Source organism: Diabrotica undecimpunctata, chromosome 4 (assembly GCF_040954645.1).
Source record: "Diabrotica undecimpunctata isolate CICGRU chromosome 4, icDiaUnde3, whole genome shotgun sequence".
NCBI classification, from domain to species: Eukaryota; Metazoa; Arthropoda; class Insecta; order Coleoptera; family Chrysomelidae; genus Diabrotica; species Diabrotica undecimpunctata.
The window spans coordinates 97,461,371-97,482,272 of NC_092806.1; the positions used below are offsets into that span (position 1 = coordinate 97,461,371).

General features: G+C 33.5%; 1 protein-coding gene across 1 annotated transcript in view; it reads right to left on the reverse strand.

Moving 5' to 3' along the window:
• Positions 1–3,549: 3,549 nt before the first annotated feature.
• The window catches only part of LOC140439820 (uncharacterized), a 194,620-nt gene continuing 177,267 nt past the window's right edge, over positions 3,550–20,902 (reverse strand). Inside the window, exons 4-5 of the mRNA XM_072529972.1 lie at positions 9,889–10,041; positions 3,550–3,790 (exon numbers count right to left, since the gene is read on the reverse strand). Of these exons, the coding sequence (XP_072386073.1) occupies positions 3,657–3,790; positions 9,889–10,041 (287 nt within the window). The 3' untranslated portion in view covers positions 3,550–3,656. The remainder of the gene's footprint in view (positions 3,791–9,888; positions 10,042–20,902) is intronic.

The following is a 20,902-nucleotide window of genomic DNA, read 5'->3' on the forward strand; positions in this document are numbered from 1 at the left end:
TTGCTTGCATTGGCTTCCCGACCTTTAATAATAATATGCCGGCAACAACTGCTTACAGCTAATAGTAAGAAGAAAACGATTAGACGCCTTTGGGCTCGCAGGTGGCTCTTATGAAGAAATAGTGGACGGGGTATATCAAATTTAGTGTTTATATTATACCAAAATTAAAAATAATAAAAAACTAAACTAAAATTATGACTAAGAACACTAAAACGCTAAACTAAAAATAAAATTAATGAAGTAAATAATAACTGAAAAATACTACACGATAGCACAGATTAGACAAAAGCACACAAGAGGCTCAATATCAATGCAACAAACAAAAAATAAATAAAAAAAATAAAGGATGTTGTCTCTCGGTAAGGGAATGTCGCTGAGTTGACATAAGAATAAGGCGCGATATTTAAATATGTTGGTTTTACCGGTATTATTACCGAAAATCATATGATTTTATCATGCGGAATAGGTACCGCCCTATTCTCCTGTGACAAGCTATCACGAGCCTTATGACATGCTTATGGCAAAATCATATGACAAATCACATGATAAATCATGTAGTGTAAAGTCGACTTTTTACTTTGATATATTATCTTTAACAGTGAACTATTAAACACAAGCAATTAGAATTTCTAGATTTTAACACGTTTTTTAGACAGTTTGGTTTTAAGAAATTGGTTTTAGACTGATCCAAGTTTATCAATAAACAAAATCACTATCAGTAACTTCCAATCAGTTTATTTATAAGACACACACCGGCAAGTGACTTTTATGTAAAATACTCCAATACTCGCAGAGTAATGATAAATGTATATTGTACATCAATAAAGACCAATAAATACCAAAAATGATTGTGCTGATGGCGTCGTACAATTTGCGACGTCAGACTATCACATGTGCACTTAATGAGAATATCCAGAATAGTAAGTGGAATTTAGTTGTGTCATTAAGTTTTTATTACGTTCTTTATGTTATATACTTCCTTAAATGTTATTAGAAAAGCACGTAGCTTTCGCGGAACCCCTGAATTATCCCTACGGAACCCAGTTTAAGAAACGCTGTTCTATAGAATTAGTTTTCACTATAGTAATTGGAGGTTTGTCTGAACATCGTCCACTGCTTCATTTTATGGAATATTATATCCTTTAATTAACAATGAGGTTGTTGATATTTATTTAATTAATTTTAATTTATTACTGGTACAATGTAAAATCAATAACATCTTCATTTTAACGTTCATTGTCCACATTGTACACCATTATGAAATTTAACCACAATAGGTCTGAGTTTTAATAAATAGATAAATAAATAAAAATATGTAAATATAGGTATCTATAAAATAAATAGAAATAAAAGCAGTATTCGTAGTATAAAACATAAACATTTTTCACTTACCTATATCAAGAAATATCTCCTCAAAAAATATTCTCAACATATCAGATTTTCAATATCTCATTCAAACGTAAAGTGTACTTACCATGGGACTCACTCCTTGTATCATTTTGTAAGTACAGTAAAACTTCGATATAACGGACCTCTATTTAACGGACTTCGGATATAACGGACAAAAAATGCGGTCAAATGTAGAAAAAAAAAAAAATAAAAACGTACTGTTAATACATGCTTAACCCGTCCCATACCACTGTATTTTACAAAAATTTTAATAAATTTTAGCATAAGAGGACACATTTCTAGATACTTTCAAAAATTGGTTTTTTCAAAGAATTTGTACCTTCGGTGAGAAAATTTCAAGAGAAGAAATTGGGAATACCGCCAGCAGAGGTGAAATGTTTATTACTTTTAGACAACGCCCCTGCTCACCCCTCTGAAAATATTCTACGTTCAGAAGATGGCAACTTTAGCTGTATAGTTTTGTTAAAAAATACGACATCACTTAATCAACTCATGCATCACAAGTTTTTAGACGAAGTAATGGTTGTATTGCACGATAAAGATAATGCAGAATATCCAAGAGGACAGCGTAGCTTGCAAAACTTAAGGTCTTACAATTTAAAATCAACAATTTTTAATTTTTCTGCAGCATGGGAGGAGGTGAAAGAACAAACATTAAAACACGGTTGGAAGAATTTGTTTGATGGCCAAGATGCATAGATATAGAAGGCTTAAAAGTTACTGATTTCTGTAGGACAATACATAATAATGCAGGAGAACATGTAGCTGAGAAAGATGTTTTGCAATGGCTAGAAGTAGATCTAAAGAAAGTGACCCTGGGCTAGAGAAGGTGACCCTGGATATAACATCAGGACGGAAAGTGAAATAGCAGATCAAGTTATGAACCTAAAAAGTGAGGATGAAAGTGAAGTTAGCAAAGAAGATGACAAAACAACACTGACAAAAATTAAATTATCAGAGGTAAGATCGCATCTCGACGCTCTAATAGCATTTATTGATTATATTCATCAGATAACGAAGTTCAACTATATTCTAAGCATTTTCGTAATTTTAGAGAGTTGATCATAAAAAAAAACAGCAAACATCAAAATTGCAAACGAAACTTGATTCTTTTTTCAAAATATGATTACCGACAGCAAGCGCGTCGATATCAACAACAACGTCACTTCACGACGAATGTCCAAAGACAATTAAATAGAATTTTGTTTGTATTTCGTATTTCTTATATATATCTGAATACAGTGTACATATTATATATTAAAGAAAAAGTGTTTTGATTTATTTTAAACATATTTTTATATAACGGACTTTCGGCTTTAACGGACACACCGTTCCCCCAAGTAGTCCATTATATCGAGGTTTTACTGTATACTTGAAATGTACTAAGAAAATTTAAATATACTTAATATCTACCTAATATTTGCATAATTTATATACTATAACAAGTGTAATAGCTCTTAGTTGTTGAGTGACCTCATCGGGGACCTGACTGAGCAGGAAATTGTAGTCCCCGAAATCGGTCGTCCAAGTTACAATGAAACCAATTATGAGTAAGTATTTTTTTTATTGTTACCTCTTACATGATAGGGATGATATTATCATAATAATCTTAACTATTAACCTGCCAGAGCTTAAAGTTTATTTCATGTAAGGTGTTACGACAAAAACAACAAAAAAATGTATTGATAAATGAACAGATATACCTTCTATGCTGTACTAGAATATTAACCAGAAATCAACAGGGAGAAGAAAAAGCAAACGCTCAAGAGAAACCTGGCAAAAATGTTTCCATACTAAATTAACATAAAGCTAATTCCATAAGTGAAAGAGATCTGAGGGAGGCTAGATGGAAAAAAAAAATATTGAAATTGGACACTGGAAGGCGACCACATTTGCTATTGAGGACTTTAGCATAATTCAAAAAGAAAATTAATTAGTGGGATAATGTCATGGAAATAAAATTTATGTAAATAATTTTTGGCCAGTAGAGAAAAGAAAAAGCTCATAGATATATAAAGAGTCTAAGCCTGTCCATTGCCTGGTGTTTCTTACCATATATTTTTTTTGATTTCATTTTTAATCGATTCAGATGTTAGTTTGTCACATAATCTTTGTAATAACTACAATTATACAAATATGTTCTAGAGAATTTAGAAATCTTTATTACATTCTTGTTAATTAAACATACATCTTATTGTCAAAATGAACCAATTTTTTTTGCATGTCTCTAATTACTAATATATCTATCAAATATGACTTCTACGACTTTTTTTTCTAAATATCATTTTACCCCATTTGTCCACAATATCGGAAGAAGGAAAAGGCTGTTTTTCAAAAGGCTGCCATCTGGTAATTTCATTAAAGTAGTTTTCATGCATACCTGTAAATAAAAAAATATATTTAAAAACACAAAAAAATTAAATATAGGTACTTACGAAGAAATTAAAAATTGTCTAGGAGTATTTGGATATAGAACAAGAAATGAAAAAGGTAACACATTCATTTGACTATTTATAAAAACCATAAATTTTATGCAATAAAATCTTTCTTGAAAAAAACCACACGAAAGTGGACATAGATATCAACAGATGGAAACACTAAAAATGGTATTGACTAGATACTAAAAAACGACAAAAATATTGTTACGTTTTTCTTTAAGCGGCCACTATACTACTCGCGAAGGTGATCGAAGTTCAGCGAGTACGAGAGTTTAGACAGGTACTTCATGCGACTTCGCTTCGCCTCGTTCTACTTCTGTTCTGTGTCGGTTTTTCGCGTCCGAGTCAACGGGCCCGAAGTTCGAATACGAAGTGTCACGTCACATTACATTACTTGACTTCACGAGTATGTAGAAAGTCACCTCGCCTCGATTAACTTCACTTCTACACTTCGTCCGAAGAACTTTAGCAGTTTATATGAAGAGCTGAGCAGTTTATATACACAACCAATTGTTCTAGATTTCCATCGAAGATACGAATCAGCACTTTAACACGCATAAAAATACAGATAAAGAGTTCGAGAACTTTGCTGACAAAGTGGTTAATTCGACTTCTAAAATTACTGTTACAGCTGGGCCGCAATTAGAGCATTGTGACTCATAACATGAATGGATTATGGATTGCATGGATGGCATGGATTATTAAACAGTTATATAGGTAGGAACTACGAAAAAAACAAATAATCGCTAAAAAGAAAAGACAATATTATGAACTACAATACTCCATAATCAAAAAGTTTTTAAATAGCAGAAAAATAACAAATGAAATCAGACAAAAAATTAAAATTGAGTGGCAAATCTTTAAAGATGTCACAAATGTCATAATGTCGCGGAATCATTTTAAAATAAAATAAAAAATCGTATAATATGCTTAATCCAGAAAGAAGAAAACAAATAAAACAAGATTAAAAAACATCAAGAATAAAGACATCGAAAAGAATATCAAACAATAGAAACCTAACTATCTGGCTCAAAAACGAATACCTAGCGATAGAGAATAGCCAAATATAAAAAACCAAAACCTAAATAATGAACATCTTCTCCTTGCGCCGTCTACTTTTAAAGGTTGCTGATCCGAATGGTAACGTACGATGGCTCCGTACTTTATCTTCTAATATGATTCAGAGTAATTCATCTTTCACGCCTCAACACAAGACTCAAGTATTATATTTTTCTCACTTTGGTAGTGCTTAACAGTTCTTTTTATTTATTTATACATGGCAGTACCTCATCGTTGGTAACTTTTTGTATACAGTGATGAGTGTCTTACCACCCGGCTTTTTAACGTAAGAGATAGAAAACACAGTTACCTTGTGAAATAAAAAGAGATGAAACTCGTAGAGGTGAGAAATAATCGGAGAAACCTATAATTTATATTACATTACATTACCACTATCGATAGTCTCACACCTTTAGACGTTAGCTTCGAGCTAAATCACCTCGGTCATAATTATTATGAGTAACGTCGAATGTGTGACGTATTTCCATTTTTTAATTTCGCATAAAGTAAAAACTGATTGACCACAATAAAGCAAAAATGTGAATAAAATAATTTAATTAATAGTGATTATTTATTCTAAAGTTTTAAATTATTAACCAAGAATAATTTCTACTATGATTTGAGGAGTTTCATACACTCTTGTGACGGAATAATTATAAATCCTTCGTGGATTAGTGGTAAGAATTCGACATTGCGACACAGACATCGCAGACGATTAGAGTTCAAAACCCACATGTGGTTTTCTTTTTTTTTTAATAATTTGAAATTATGCAAAGATCGTTTTGCTTTGAATCATTAAACATTTATGTCAGTCGTTACTAGTATTAGAAGTGTTTAAAGTTAAAACAAAAAAGCTTATTGACAAAACAGTATCGTCGTACTTTCGAAAATAAAGTAAACATTCTTCAAAATTAAAAGAACTTTTAAAGAATGTTTAAATAAGTAAAAATTCTACAAAAATAAAAAAATATTGTAAATAAACGTATTTACAATATGTTCAAATAAGCCTTCATTGGCAGCAGAACAATAACCCAAACTGTCACTAAAGAATTATAAAAGTCTGATGGATCAGAGTTCAAGGCACGATGTTCTCATCGTTATATCTCTAATATAGTTTGGACTTGATATATCCCCAAATAAAAAAATCACAAGGTGCAAGATCGCAGGCCAAAAAATATCTCCGTGGCCACTAATCAATCGATTGGGAAAAGTCGCACTGAGATATTCACTGACGATGCGAGAATTATGTGCAGGACAACTATCGTGTTGAAACCATATGGAATCGAAAGGTATTTGTAAATTACGAAGGGCTGGGACAATTTCATTTTGCAGTTCCAAAACGTTCTCTAAAAAATGTTCATCTTGATGTGACATTTCCATTGCACTTTGACAAAATTCTAAACGTCTATATTGATCCCTAGGGAATTGTTCGTTGGATTTATGAAGTTTATAGGGACGGTATCGATGTCTTTACAAAATTTCACCTACTCTAAATCTTGGAATTCCATATTGTTCTCCGAGACGAGATGTTGATTGGTTAGGATTTTGCTCAATATATATATATATATATATATATATATATATATATATATATATATATATATATATATACATATACCCGGTATTTAGGCGTTCGACGCCCTTCCGGTAGGGATCTACGGAGGAGTATCACCTAGCCGCAAGCCCTTATCTCTTGCCGTACTAATCCACCATAGGATTTTGCTCAATACTTGCACAAATCAAAGTGTCCCTTAGTTCCAAATCTGGATTTACCTCCCTTCGTCTGCGAACTCCTCTTGGAGCGAACACGGATCCATAAGTAAAAAAATTACGTATAATAGACTGAATTGTTGATCGTTGAAAACATATTTACAAATTGTTGTCTAATCATGTTGTCTGATAATCCATTCACATGCTAGACAACAATTTGCACTTTTTCCTCGACCGTTAAAATCCTTTTCACGAATTGTTTTTTCAATAAAAAGTTTCTGTTTACCGTAAAAACACTTCTCGATGTGTTATTATTTGATAACTTGAAGGCTTAATGATTTGGTTAGCTTTAAAGCAGGTAGCTGTTCGCGCGCATCCATTCCAATGTCGTCAATTGTTTTGAAAATCATTACCTGTACAGAGGAATTGATATTAACACTGAGAATTTAGTGATGGACTTGACATTAAACAGTCTTCAATGGATTATTTTCCATTCACAACTGAAGACTGTAAAACTGGAATTGAATTTGAAATATTTTGTATTTCTATTTTATAACATTGGAATAAGAATAAATTGTAAATAATGAGTTTTTCGAAAACTTGTTACCTAATATGTATCACATTTTCTATTATTTTTGATTGAGTAAAACAAAAATTTTACCCTTGGTGTGAATTGAATCCCAGTCTTCTTGTCAATAGACAACGTCTCAAACTATTACTCCAATTTCACATACAATAATTGTTTTCGGACCTTTAGTTTAGTCAAATATTTCAGTTGATTTATTTTTATTATTAAATAAACTTACAGATTTATAATTTAAAATCGCTACTAATTAATGTTTTTTACTATAATATATCTTAATATATTTAATCATTTATTCTAACATCAGAAATTATTAAAATAAAATATTTTCGAGGTCATCCGTATAATTATGACTGAAGTCAAACAGACACGTCTAATACTAGCCTTATCTCGTACTATCTCACAACTTAATCTGTCTTCTATCCTTTCCGCTATTTTGCCGGGTGGTAAGACACTCATCACTGTATATGAAATTCTGAGCATCCGTCTGTATATACATATTAAAGGCATCTATTCTGTTTCAGAGTACATTGTCCAACTTTCACAGATATGGATCAAGACCGACAAAAAAGTAATTTCTAATCATTCGGATTCTGACTAGACTAAGTTCTAATATTGTTAAAAATGTGTAAAAATTCAAAAATTTTTATATGGAAGTTACTTGTTCTATTATGTATCCATTGGCACATAAATGTACGTTTATGGTTGTCTTTGAAAATACTTTTCAGTATGACGAACTACCGAATTTACTATATTTTGCAGTTTTTCTTTTGCTTTGCTTGCTATTAGGCAGTGGCGGATACACGGTAAAAATGAGGAAATTGTTAATGCTAGTTCCGTTAATATTAATTACACCTTGGACCTCGTCTAATGTTTCTCTAAGTAATATAGATTCCGAATACAGATTAAATACTAGTGGTAATAAGGGGCAACCTTGTCGCACCACTCATCCGATACGTATATTTTCAGATGTGTGCTCTATTTCGATTGTTCCATTTGGTGCCAATATAGTTCTGAGATAATTGGCAAGTCTTGTCCCGTCAAATCCAGTTGTTCTCAGGATTTAGAATATCTTAGTTAAATTGTATTTACAAGTAAGATCAGTTAAATAACTTTTTAATGTAAGTACCTAGGTACATTCTGAGAACGTAGAAAGTATGCTGAGAAACAAATGATTGTTAAATATTTCTATCACAATATTTATTAAAATAATAGTAGTAGTAGTAATAATAATAGTATATACCTACTTGTGTCACAAATGTTAGTAGGTCATATTTTTGTAGTTGCATTTTTTGTAACAACTTTTTATATTTTAAATAAGTATGAGTTTTTCAACTGAAGAATTGGTTGACATGAATTTGTCATGTTAACGGCTGGTTAATAATATTTTAATTTATTGCCCTTGCTGAAAAATAGCAATAAATACAAAAAAGAGGGGAAACAAGCCTTTTCTTATTCAATATTTTTTAACCACTTAGATTGCACTTGAAACCTATATAATTCGTCTGGAAAATCTTTATAGCATAATAGACAGCCCACCAAAGGAAAGTGGAAAAACAATCGATGTTTTTAGTAATTTTTAAATATTTTAAATTTTTTATTAATATTCCTGACCTATTTGGGAGTAAGGATAAGTCAATTATTATTACTGAAGTTATCACCTAACTATTTCTGCAAAAATCCGAATGCCGTCTCTCACATTCAAATTTACTCGTTTTTTTTACAGATCCGCTCTGGTCTAATAGTCAGAGATATCCGCACAGAAGACATTCTCTAAAAAGAGCCTTCAAAAAACTTTTAAGCCACTTTGTTTTTTCGGGAAATGTGGAGTATTTAAAACTATTAATACCAACAAGGGCTTTAGTCAATGAAAATGAATTTCGAGTTATGGTACTTGTCATAGAGAATCCACAAATAAGTAAGCGCCATATAAGCAATCATAAAAAGTTACAACATACATAAATGCAACGACAGTTTGAAGAATTATAAAGAAAAACAAATTTTGGCTTGCTAGAAGATGTTTCCTTGGGAATTAGACGAAATATGTTTTAAAATGACGGAGCACAATCGCATCCTACAAAAAATGTTATAGACGTGTACTAAATAATAACTAGAGCAACAGTTGAATTGGATACGGTGGTACTTGTAGAATGGCCCCCCAGATGTCCAAGACTTACTCCACTGAACTATTTTTTTGATGTACATATACAACGACGAATCCACAATGCGGAATAATATAAAAATTTATATACAAAATGTCTTTGCCAGCGTTGGATCTGAAATGCTACAAGACGTTCGACAGTCCTTTATTAACCGTATACGACTGTGTCTTAATGTATTTATAAATATAGGTTATTAGCTGGGTAAATATTATTTTGAACTCATTTTTATTAGCATTTTACTAACATTTTACTGTATTGGAAAGGTGTTAACATTTCGAAAATTATTAACTTTAGACCTATAAAACCTTTTACTAACTGTTCATATTTTTAAAAAATATATTTAAAAATATTTTATAAATTAGGGTTTTCTATTTAAAATAACAAAACTTTGGTTCATTCCGACTTACCCTTCATAATCCAAAATAAAATAAAATTAGAGACGTCTTTGATATACATCAGTTTCGTATAAACCTTTTTTGTACCAAAATAAGAGTCATATTGAACAAATGCATCAAAAAATACTTACAGGAAGTTTTCTGATCATTATTTTTATCACAAATTGCTTGAAGATCTTTGTTAAACACCAGACAGGAATGTAGATCATACGGTCTGTAATATGGCCCTGGAGGAGATCTGGGACAATTTTGTTGTATTGGCTCTTTTAAAGCGAAAGGATGTACTAAAATGTAAAATATAAAAATATTTTAATAGTTTATTTAGAAACATTAAAATGATTTTAAACAAAAAAGATTAAATAATAATTAAAGGATAAAAGTTATTTGCACAAAATAATAATATTGAATTGTCTTTTTTTGGTAGATATTACAAAATATGTATACACTTTTTTTTTAATTAGTAAGTGCAAATACTAAAAAATAAAACTAGTGATATTTGATTTTATAAAATAACGAAATATTAAAATAAAAAGACTAAAGTGGTATGGACATGTAAGAAGAACTAGCGACAGCATATGGATAAAGAGAATAACCGAATGGAGCCCCATAGGAAGGAGGGAAAGAGGACGACGCAATGAGTAAGAGAGGCCTAAACGATGGAGAATGGGACAACAGAGAGAGATGGAAACGGTTGAGCGAGTGAAGGCAGTGAATACTGTAGAATCCCTGAATATATATATATATATATATATATATATATATATATATATATATATATATATACGAAATATTAATATTAATCATTTTATATTACGGACCTCTATCAATTAATCGTTTCAATTCGAATCTTCGAAATAATAATGTAATGTAATTCTTTTTAATTAGACTTACAATATTTATTTGGAATCTTTATAATCTGATTGAAATAATATGACACATTTTATGAATAATTTTGGTTCAGTTCAATAATAGTCAGTTCGGTAAGAACTTATTTTCGAACCAAAATTAAAAAAGTTTCCGTGTAATATCTTGATGATAGTCCAAGCAATTGTCATTAATATTTTTTGTACCTAACGGTATCCATCGTTTAGCCACTCCTTTTTAACTTAAGGTCATATGTCTTAATCGATGTTATCAAGGAACCTTGTTCTGGGTTTTCCTCTTCTTCTCTCACCAATGGGTCTATCAACGGCGTTTTTCTAGCTGGGTCATTTTGTTCATATTCTATGTATTCCAATTTTTTGATATGTTCTCCACACTCCTTTGTCATTCACTGCTCCATAGATTCGCCTTAGTACTTTTTTTTTCGAAACATCCTGTTTTCATTACTTTTTGTTAGAGTCCAGGTCTCTGAACCATATGTTAGGACTGGGAGTGTTATTGTTTTGTAGAGTTTTATTTTTGTATTTCTCGATGTAATTGTGGATTTAAGGAGGAGATTGAGCCCAAAATAACATCTGTTGGCCGTGGAAATTCTGCGGTTTATTTCTGCGGTAGTATTATTTTCAGCTCATTTTTTTAATGCTACATATGCCTCTCGTACAGCGTTTACAGTTCTCCTAACAATATTGATATCATCAGCATAGGCAAGGATTTGCACTGATTTATTGTATATTGAACCAATGGTTGTGATTTGTGACAATGTATTACTTTTTCCAGAGCCTGATTGAATAGTATACAGGAGAGAGGGTCATCCTGGCCCAACCCGTTATTTGTTTTAAAAGGTTCAGACAGTTCTCTCGAATTCGTACTCTACATTCAACTTTTTCAAGAGTTAGTTTTGTTAAATTTACCAACTGATTTGGTATTCCTAGCTCTTTCATTGCTTTGAACAATTCTCTTCTATCACAGAGTCGTAGGCTGCTTTGTAGTTTATAAATATGTCATCATCATCATTTGGCTCTACAACTCTATGTGAGTCTTGGCCGCGTTTACTATTGGCCTCCATTGTTGTCGGTCCTGAGCAGCTATTACCCATTGCTGTATTCCCATTTTGCGCAAATCACTGGCTACTGCGTGCTTCCATCACTTTCTTGGGCGACCAACTGACCTTCTGCCATCGGGACTTTCCCAGAATGTGGCGTTCGTCTTTCGTCACTCGATCTTAGTACGTGGCCCGCCCATCCTATTCGGTTTGCTTTAATTGAGCGTACTATGTTTTCATCTCCATATACTATCTGGAGTTCATCAGTTAGTTTAAAAATATGTGATGAGTATCAATGCCATATTCCAGTGTTTTTTCTAAAATTTGTTTCAGGGTTGCAATCTGATGAATTGTAGATTTACCACCTCTTAAACCAGACTGGTATTTTCCTACTATCCGTTCTGCATAGGGTGCCATACGGTGACATAGCACTGTGGAAAATATTTTATACGCTGTATTTAGAAGCGTAATTTCTCTGTGGTTAGAGCATTCAAAGATATCTCTCCTTTTTTGTGTATGGTGCAAAGTATTCCAATGTTCTAATCATTGGAGAGGGATTTCTGTGTCCATATTTCTTTTACAAGCTACTGTAATGCCGTTATGGCATTACAGCATCTATTATAACTTCTGCAGTTTATTACGTTTAATCCATGCCTTGAATCTATTAAGATGTGATCAAGCTGACTCGATGTTTTTCCATCAGGAGAGGTCCAGGTTACCTTGTGTATGTTCTTGTGTTCAAAATAGGTGTTAGCGACTGTCATTTTTAGTGCTGCTGCTAAGTTTATCAGTCGTAATCTAGGTCCTTCCTTAGATAATACATAAATTTTGCAACTTAAGTGAATGCTTCTTCTTCAAGTAGAATCTAGCTATTTGAAGGTATTTCTCTGCATAATAAGCCATATATTGCTGTATTCTTCATCAATCTGTGCTCAATTAATGTGTTTAAGAGATTATTCAACCATAAAAAATCAGTATATTTTATGGTTGTTCTGGTTCCTACTTATTTTTCTTTTCCATGCTTTACAAAGGTTTAAGATTATAGTTTTCAAAACATTTACAGTTGTTTTACTGAAGTGAATATTTCTTATCGTTCGGTCTGTTGTTTTTGCATGGGACCGAAATAATGTTTAGCGTGACGCAAAATATTGAGACGTGTGCAGTAATGCAGTGCAGTAATGCAGTCATGCTAAATAATATTTGGGGCCCATGCAAAAACATTATAGGTTAAGCCTTAACCCGAGCGTTAATACGTTTTTACTTCAAAATACCTCTGGTCAATTTTCTTATCAGACCAGATTCTAATATTCATGATCAGTTGGGAAAGTTGGGTGATAATTCGCAGATTAAATAAATATCAATATATTGGTACACACTACTTATATATCATCTTTCAAACATTGGTTGTTGATGGCGACTAATTTTTCGAGTCTAACATAATAAATATTTTTTCTAATTATCTGCTTATTGACTAATGTCCAGTGATAAGCATCGTGATTTTTATGATATAGAATTGCCAAAAAGTTAAATATGGAATAAGTATATTAAAAATTAACGAGAAGATCAAATACAATTCAATTCGCTTTGGGATTACCCTAAAAACCAATATAAATATATCATAATTCTAATATAGTAATTCCAATATTGACTATTGTTGCGTAGCGCAACCTAAAATTATGATCCAAATGACGAACACCCTTTTTTAAAAAATACTACTTTTAGTTTTAAGTCGAGTTGTACCCGAGAATGCACGATAGATGTTGCATATACTCTTTGCACATAATTGCGAGATTATCACGTATTCTCTTCTCAATTTTATTAGAAAAAAAAACATCAGTCATTGTGTCACTGTCACATTTGATTAATTAAAATTAATTCGCTCATTTTTCAACACACAATGTTCAATTAACGCAAAATAAAGTTTCTCAAGTAGTAAGATGTTTTTTAAAGTGTAATACGGGAAGTGTGATCGCCAAATGTAAGGTAACACATTTTAATTAATTAATAGATATAATTAGAACCAGATCGAAGGTACTGCCCCAACAGGCAGTGAGCAACACGTCAGGAGGAGAAGATAAAATCCCCCGGTGTTCTACATGGTCCTTCGAGCCGGATACAGCAACTGTTCCCGTTTGTGTAAAGCTGGAAGCTGAATTTTCATTAATTATAGCACGAAGGCGATCATCTCTCGTTTCTGCAAAGGCGTTTTCACGCAGTACTCAAGATTTTCTCACACTATTCGTAAAAAACATCACTCGCTTCCTCATTTCTTCGCAAAGAAAAGACATAGTTTTTATTCTCTCATATACACACATTGGAGTTTTGGCGGTTCCAGGATCCAAGGTTGTTCTATTAGCGCCGGGAGGCCGGTATATCGACATCGACACTTGCAAGGGATAAGGAGTTTATGTGAGGTCGCGGTTGGACTTAATGTGCGGTTTGATCATTTATTGTAACTTTTACGAATTGTTTTTTGCATCGTCGCATGTCATTTTATTTTTAGATTTTAGATTCGCAGTGATTATAAGTAGATTTTTATGGTAATATTATTTAGTTCATGATACTAAGTATCTCTTGTTGTATTTAAAATTTGTATTATTTTTTCTCACGTTCAAAATGACTGATGTTGCAAAAATTATAAAATTGAGAGGGCATACTAAAGCTTGTATTACTAGAATGCAAACATTTGTCTCAAAAAACCAAAATGTAGTTTTAGATTGCGGTCAATATATTGCACGCAAAAATGTATTAAATGAAACTTATCGCGAGTATCTCAACCTACAAAAGGAACTTGAATTAGAAGATTTTGATAAATATTGTTCAGATAGAGACATAGTTGAAGAACAGTATTATAATTTAGATTCATATTTGTACGAGAAAATCACGCAATTATCTGCAAAACCAGTTCAAACTCAACCTATTGTAACAAATGTAATACCATCTGTTAGCACAATTCAAAATGTAAAGTTGCCAGAATTAAAAATACCTTTTTTCTCGGGCGAAATCTCAGAATGGCCCAGCTTTTTTGATGTTTTCACCAAATTAATAACAAATGATAAACAGTTATCTAATGCTCAAAAACTTATTTATCTCAAATCAGTGTTAAGGAATGAACCGTTAAAGTTAATTGACAATCTAGAAATAATTGATTCCAATTTTGAAATTGCAATACAAAATTTATGCAATAGATTTGAAAATAAATATTTAATAGTAAACAGTCATTTGAACAGTTTATTAAATGCTACACTCATTACAAAACCCAATGCACATGCTCTAAGGGATTTCTTAACTCAAATTAAAAGCCATCTCGCTGCCTTAGAAAACCTCAACATCTCGAATCAACTCACTGATTTAATTCTCATCAATCTCTTTACTCAAAAATTAGACTATAATACTAAAAGATCATTTGAAACCGAGCGTAATATAAACAAACTCCCAAGTTTAATGGAGTTCCTTGAATTTATTGAAAGAAAATGCAAAATTCTCGAAAATCTTGTTCCTGAATACTCTCATTCTCCGAAACAAAAACAACCTTCTCGTTTTACTTCTCTTAACACAGTTAGCAATAATTTGCAGTATAGTAGTAATAATCAGTATTTTAAATGTTTCTTATGTCAAAATAACTCCCATAAAATATACACTTGCCGGGAATTCTTAAATATGTCTGAAGATGAGCGTTTTCAAACGGTCAAGGCAAAGAAAGCGTGTCTCAACTGCTTGGCTAGTGGTCATTCAGCAAGCTCATGTACCTCTGCGTCAAATTGCGCTAAATGTAACAGGAGACATCACACATTGCTCCACTTCTCTAACGCTTCTACTCATAACTCAAATAGTTCTCGTTTCAGAACAAATCAAGATTCTCGTAGTCTACCCACTAGAAACACTCATTTCCAAAACACTCGTCACTCTCAAGACTCACAAGAAAATCATAATTCTCAAAATACTCGCCAGTCTCACAATATGCATGATACTCCAAATTCTCGTACTCACTCTAATGTATCTCGTGATCCCAATACTCAAAGCGAAACTTCAAGTTCACCTGCAATCCCACGAATAGCAAATCAATCTCAGTCTAATGATGTCTACCGAGCATCATCTCTCTCTACACTCTCAGGCAAAAAGGAGGTTCTACTCCAAACAGCATGTGTTACAATTTATGATTCTCATAATAATCCCGTTAAGGTTCGCTGCCTTACAGACTCAGCTAGTCAGTTTTCGTTTATCACTGAGGAATTAGCAAGTCGCTTGAAATGTATTCCTTACACAAAAAGTCTTCAAATTTCTGGAATATCCGAAATCTGTTCGACGTCGAATAAAATGGTGGATTTAAATATTTTCTCAAATGTTAATCCCACAAAACATTTTACACTCTCTTGTGCGATTCTCCCAACCATCACTTGTAAGCACCCTCAAATTACATTGGATTTTAATGCTCTCAAAATTCCACCAAACATTCACCTAGCTGATCCAGAATTTTGTACTCCTGCCGAAGTTCAAATGCTGCTTGGAGCAGATGTTTATTTCGACTTACTTACTTACGGGTTAATAAAATTAGGCCCTAATCTTCCTACCTTAACAAATACTCATCTCGGTTATCTTGTAGGTGGAAATGTACCTCAATCATCTAGGTCAATTGACTCATATTCTATACTTAACATTCAAGAAAATACTCAACCTCGAAATGAAGTATCCTTGTTCGTTCAAACTCAAAATACCGATTCACTCGTACGGTCGTTTTGGGAAATAGAAGAAATCTCGTCTTCTACTTGTACTCCAAAAATTCTAACTCCTTCGGAGCAACAAGCCGAAGATATTTTTAAATCGTCACTTAAAATATTATCATCTGGTAGATTCCAAGTAGATCTCCCTTTCAAATCTCCCAACGAATATAAAAAATTGGGCGAATCGTTTTTCCTCGCAAAGAAGCGATTCCTAAACCTCGAACAGAAACTGATCAAGTCAGATCAATTATACGCACAGTATAAACAATTTATTCATGAATATATTGCACTTGGACATTGCAGATATGTGCCTCTCTCCACTCGAAATATTCACTCTGATTTAAAATACTTTATTCCTCACCATTGCGTTTTAAAGGATAGCGTAACAAATAAGTTGCGTGTTGTCTTTGATGGCAGTATGAAAACTACCTCAAATCTAAGTCTTAATGACATAATGCTTCCTGGTTATACGGTACAACGCGAATTATTCGATATTTTGATAAATTTTAGATTATTTAAATACTGTATTGTAGCAGATCTACGTCATATGTACAGACAAATTCGAGTAAATCCCGAACAGGTATTTCTGTTGAACATCTTATGGCGTGATTCACCTCAAGAGGATTTGAAATGTCTTCAACTTGAAACTGTCACTTATGGATTAAATAACTCCGGTTTTCTCAGCACTAGATGTCTTAAGGAATTAGCTCAAAAACATTCCGACAAATTTCCCTTGGCTAGTGATGCTCTTTTAAATTGCTATTATATCGATGATGTGCTGTATGGCTGTAACGATTTTGAAACACTCTTCGAAATTCATCGTCAATTAACCGAATGTTTGAACCTCGCTTGTTTCTCACTTCATAAATGGTGTGCAAACTCACCTGAATTTCTCGCAGGTATTTCTCATATCTCTAATGAAGCTAGTTATGTAATCAATCCTGAAAATAACACGAACAAAATTCTCGGCCTATGTTGGAATTCTCACTCCGATCATTTTTCAGTTCTTGTGCCAAAGGTTACCGTTAAGGATACCTATACAAAAAGAGAAGTTCTTTCTTTAATTGCTTCCATTTATGACCCTATCGGATTGATTAACCCTGTAGTGGTATCTGCTAAATTAATTATGAGAAAGATTTGGTTAGAAAGGTCGAATTGGGATGACCACCTCAGTCCAAATTTGCTTACACAATGGAATCTATTTTTACAAACACTTCCTCACCTCTCCAATCTCAAGATTCCTAGGTTGCTGCAAAATTCTAGCAATGTAACAAGTACTCAAATACATGGGTTTTCGGATGCAAGTCTTAGCGCGTATGGTGCTTGCGTTTATTTAAGAACATCACATGAAAATGGCTTTATCTCTTGCAATCTAATCTCCTCAAAGAGTCGTGTTAGTCCTGTAAAAGTTGTGACTCTTCCTCGATTAGAACTTCTAGGAGTATTATTACTCTCTAATCTTGTTACGAAGATTCTTTCTGTCTTGATTCCATCCCAATCTCAGATAAATTCTGTCAATTTATGGACAGATTCCGAAGTCGTCCTCGCATGGATTAATTCACACCCTTCTCGTTGGTCTACCTTTGTAGCCAATAGAGTAACTCAAATTCAAGAACTCACCTCCAACCATACATGGAGACATGTACGATCGAAAGACAACCCTGCGGATATATTATCTCGTGGTGCTACACCCTTGCAGTTGCTTGATTGTGATCTTTGGTTTAATGGTCCTCAATTTTTGTCAGATCCACACTTTGATTTCAACCTCTTTGTATATAATGGTCCTTCGAGTATTAATGTTGATGAACTGCCTGAACTCAAAAGGGTTACTCATCTGATCAGAAAACCAGATTCACAAGTGTATGATGCCCTCTGAAAATTTTCATGTTTCACTCGACTTCAGAGAGCTTTTGCATACTGCATTCGTTTTATTCACAATGTAAGAGCTAAGTCTCATAGACGTACAGGTCCTCTCACTCCAAATGAACTCTCTAGTTCTGAGTTAATGATTATCAAATTGACCCAGTCTCATTTCTTTAGTTCGGAAAACCAATTTTTAATGGATAATCGTCTGCTTAACGATAAGTCTATTCGTAAATTGAATCCCTTTCTAGATTCGTCTCAAATGATACGAGTAGGCGGTCGTCTTCTCTTTTCAGATGTTTCTTATGATCAGAAATTCCCTCTACTGTTGCCCTCAAAATCACATATTGTCAATTTATTACTTACCCGAGAACATCGAAGACTTCTACATTCTGGCCCTCAAAATACACTGTCCAATGTTAGATTGAAATTCTGGCCTCTTGATGGTCTTCGACAAATCAAACGTATAATACAAAATTGTCTCACTTGTTACCGTTTTAACGCACAAGTCGCTTCCCAAATCATGGCTAATCTCCCGAGGGAAAGAGTTCAAATTGCACGTCCATTTATAAACGTTGGAGTTGATTTTGGTGGTCCATTTCCAATCAAGACCTCTAAACTCAAGAGAGCTCCCCTTACTAAGGCCTATATGGCAGTGTTTGTATGTTTAGCTACTCGCGCCGTGCATGTGGAATTAATTTCCTGTCTTTCTACTGAAGCGTTCTTATTGACTCTGAAAAGATTTATCGCCCGAAGGGGTAATCCGAGTATCATTTTCAGCGATAATGGCACCAACTTTCTAGGTGCGAAAAATCAATTGAAAGAACTTTATGAGTTGCTTCTCAAAGGTGATACCTCTGAATCTATTCGCTCTTTCGCTACTTCATGTCAAATTCAATGGAAGTTTATCCCTCCACGCTCACCACACCACGGTGGTATTTGGGAAGCTGCCATAAAGAGCTTCAAATATCATCTCGTAAGAATAATGGGTAACTCCAATTTTACTTTCGAAGAACTATCCACTGTACTTTCGCAGATTGAAGCAGTGCTCAATTCACGCCCTATCTGTGCGCTCTCAGACGACCCGTCCGATTTTTCCTTTCTTACTCCCGGACACTTCCTTATTGGATCTAACTTAATGTCTTATCCTGAATTAGATCTCTCTGATATTCAAGAAAATAAATTGTCTTTGTGGAATAAATGCACAAGAATTCAGCAGCATATGTGGAAGGTTTGGACTCACGATTATCTTAATAGGCTTCAAAATAGACCTAAATGGTTCACTCCTCAGGTAGGCATAAAGCCTGATGATCTCGTCTTGCTTAAGGACGAAAACTCGCCTCCTCTCAAATGGCCTATAGCACGGGTAGTTGAGACATATCCGGGAAAGGACAACAAGGTAAGATTTGTTAAGGTCAGAACTCCTGAAGGGTTATACGTTCGCTCTATTGCTAAACTGTGTCCTCTTCCTATGACTCACCTTCAAGAATTTTAATAGTTTTTTTTAGATTAGTTATACCTTTCTTCAAATTGTACATAAATATTTTTTTTTTTTTGATGCGTTCACATCAAGAGGGGGACTATGTTGCGTAGCGCAACCTAAAATTATGATCCAAATGACGAACACCCTTTTTAAAAAATACTACTTTTAGTTTTAAGTCGAGTTGTACCCGAGAATGCACGATAGATGTTGCATATACTCTTTGCACATAATTGCGAGATTATCACGTATTCTCTTCTCAATTTTATTAGAAAAAAAACATCAGTCATTGTGTCACTGTCACATTTGATTAATTAAAATTAATTCGCTCATTTTTCAACACACAATGTTCAATTAACGCAAAATAAAGTTTCTCAAGTAGTAAGATGTTTTTTAAAGTGTAATACGGGAAGTGTGATCGCCAAATGTAAGGTAACACATTTTAATTAATTAATAGATATAATTAGAACCAGATCGAAGGTACTGCCCCAACAGGCAGTGAGCAACACGTCAGGAGGAGAAGATAAAATCCCCCGGTGTTCTACAACTATGATACGGAGAACAGTGAAACAGATCCGTGTGGCTCAAAGGGCGATGGGGGCTATGTTGGGCGTTTCAATATGAGACAAGATCCCAAATCACCAGCTACGACAAAGATCAGAAGTGGCCGAGGCTGTAGAGAGAATAGCAACACTGAAATGGAACTGGGTAGGTCACGTGACTCTAATGCCAGATAACAGATGGACAAAGCGGATACTGGAATGGAGAGAAAGAGATGATGCTTACCGAAGCAGAGGTCGTCCACCAACACGTTATACTGAAGATCTAAAACGTTACCATAGGAATTGGATACAAGAGGCACAAGATCGAAACAGATGAAAAATTATGATGGAGATCTATGTCCAGTAGTGGACAAGCGAAGATTGAATGACGAATTCCAACAGAAAAAGAACCACATAGCAAAGGGTACTAATAAAAAAAAGATTAAGATTCCATACGGTAAAATAATAAGCAGAAAAACTATGGAACAAGAGAACCACACTAAAAATCCCGCACCAATAACCCTATTTAGCCTAGCTATTTTAAACCCTATATATGACCAAGTTAATAAATGCTGTAATAAAGCAACTAGAAGAAAAAAACTCAGTTCCCAATTT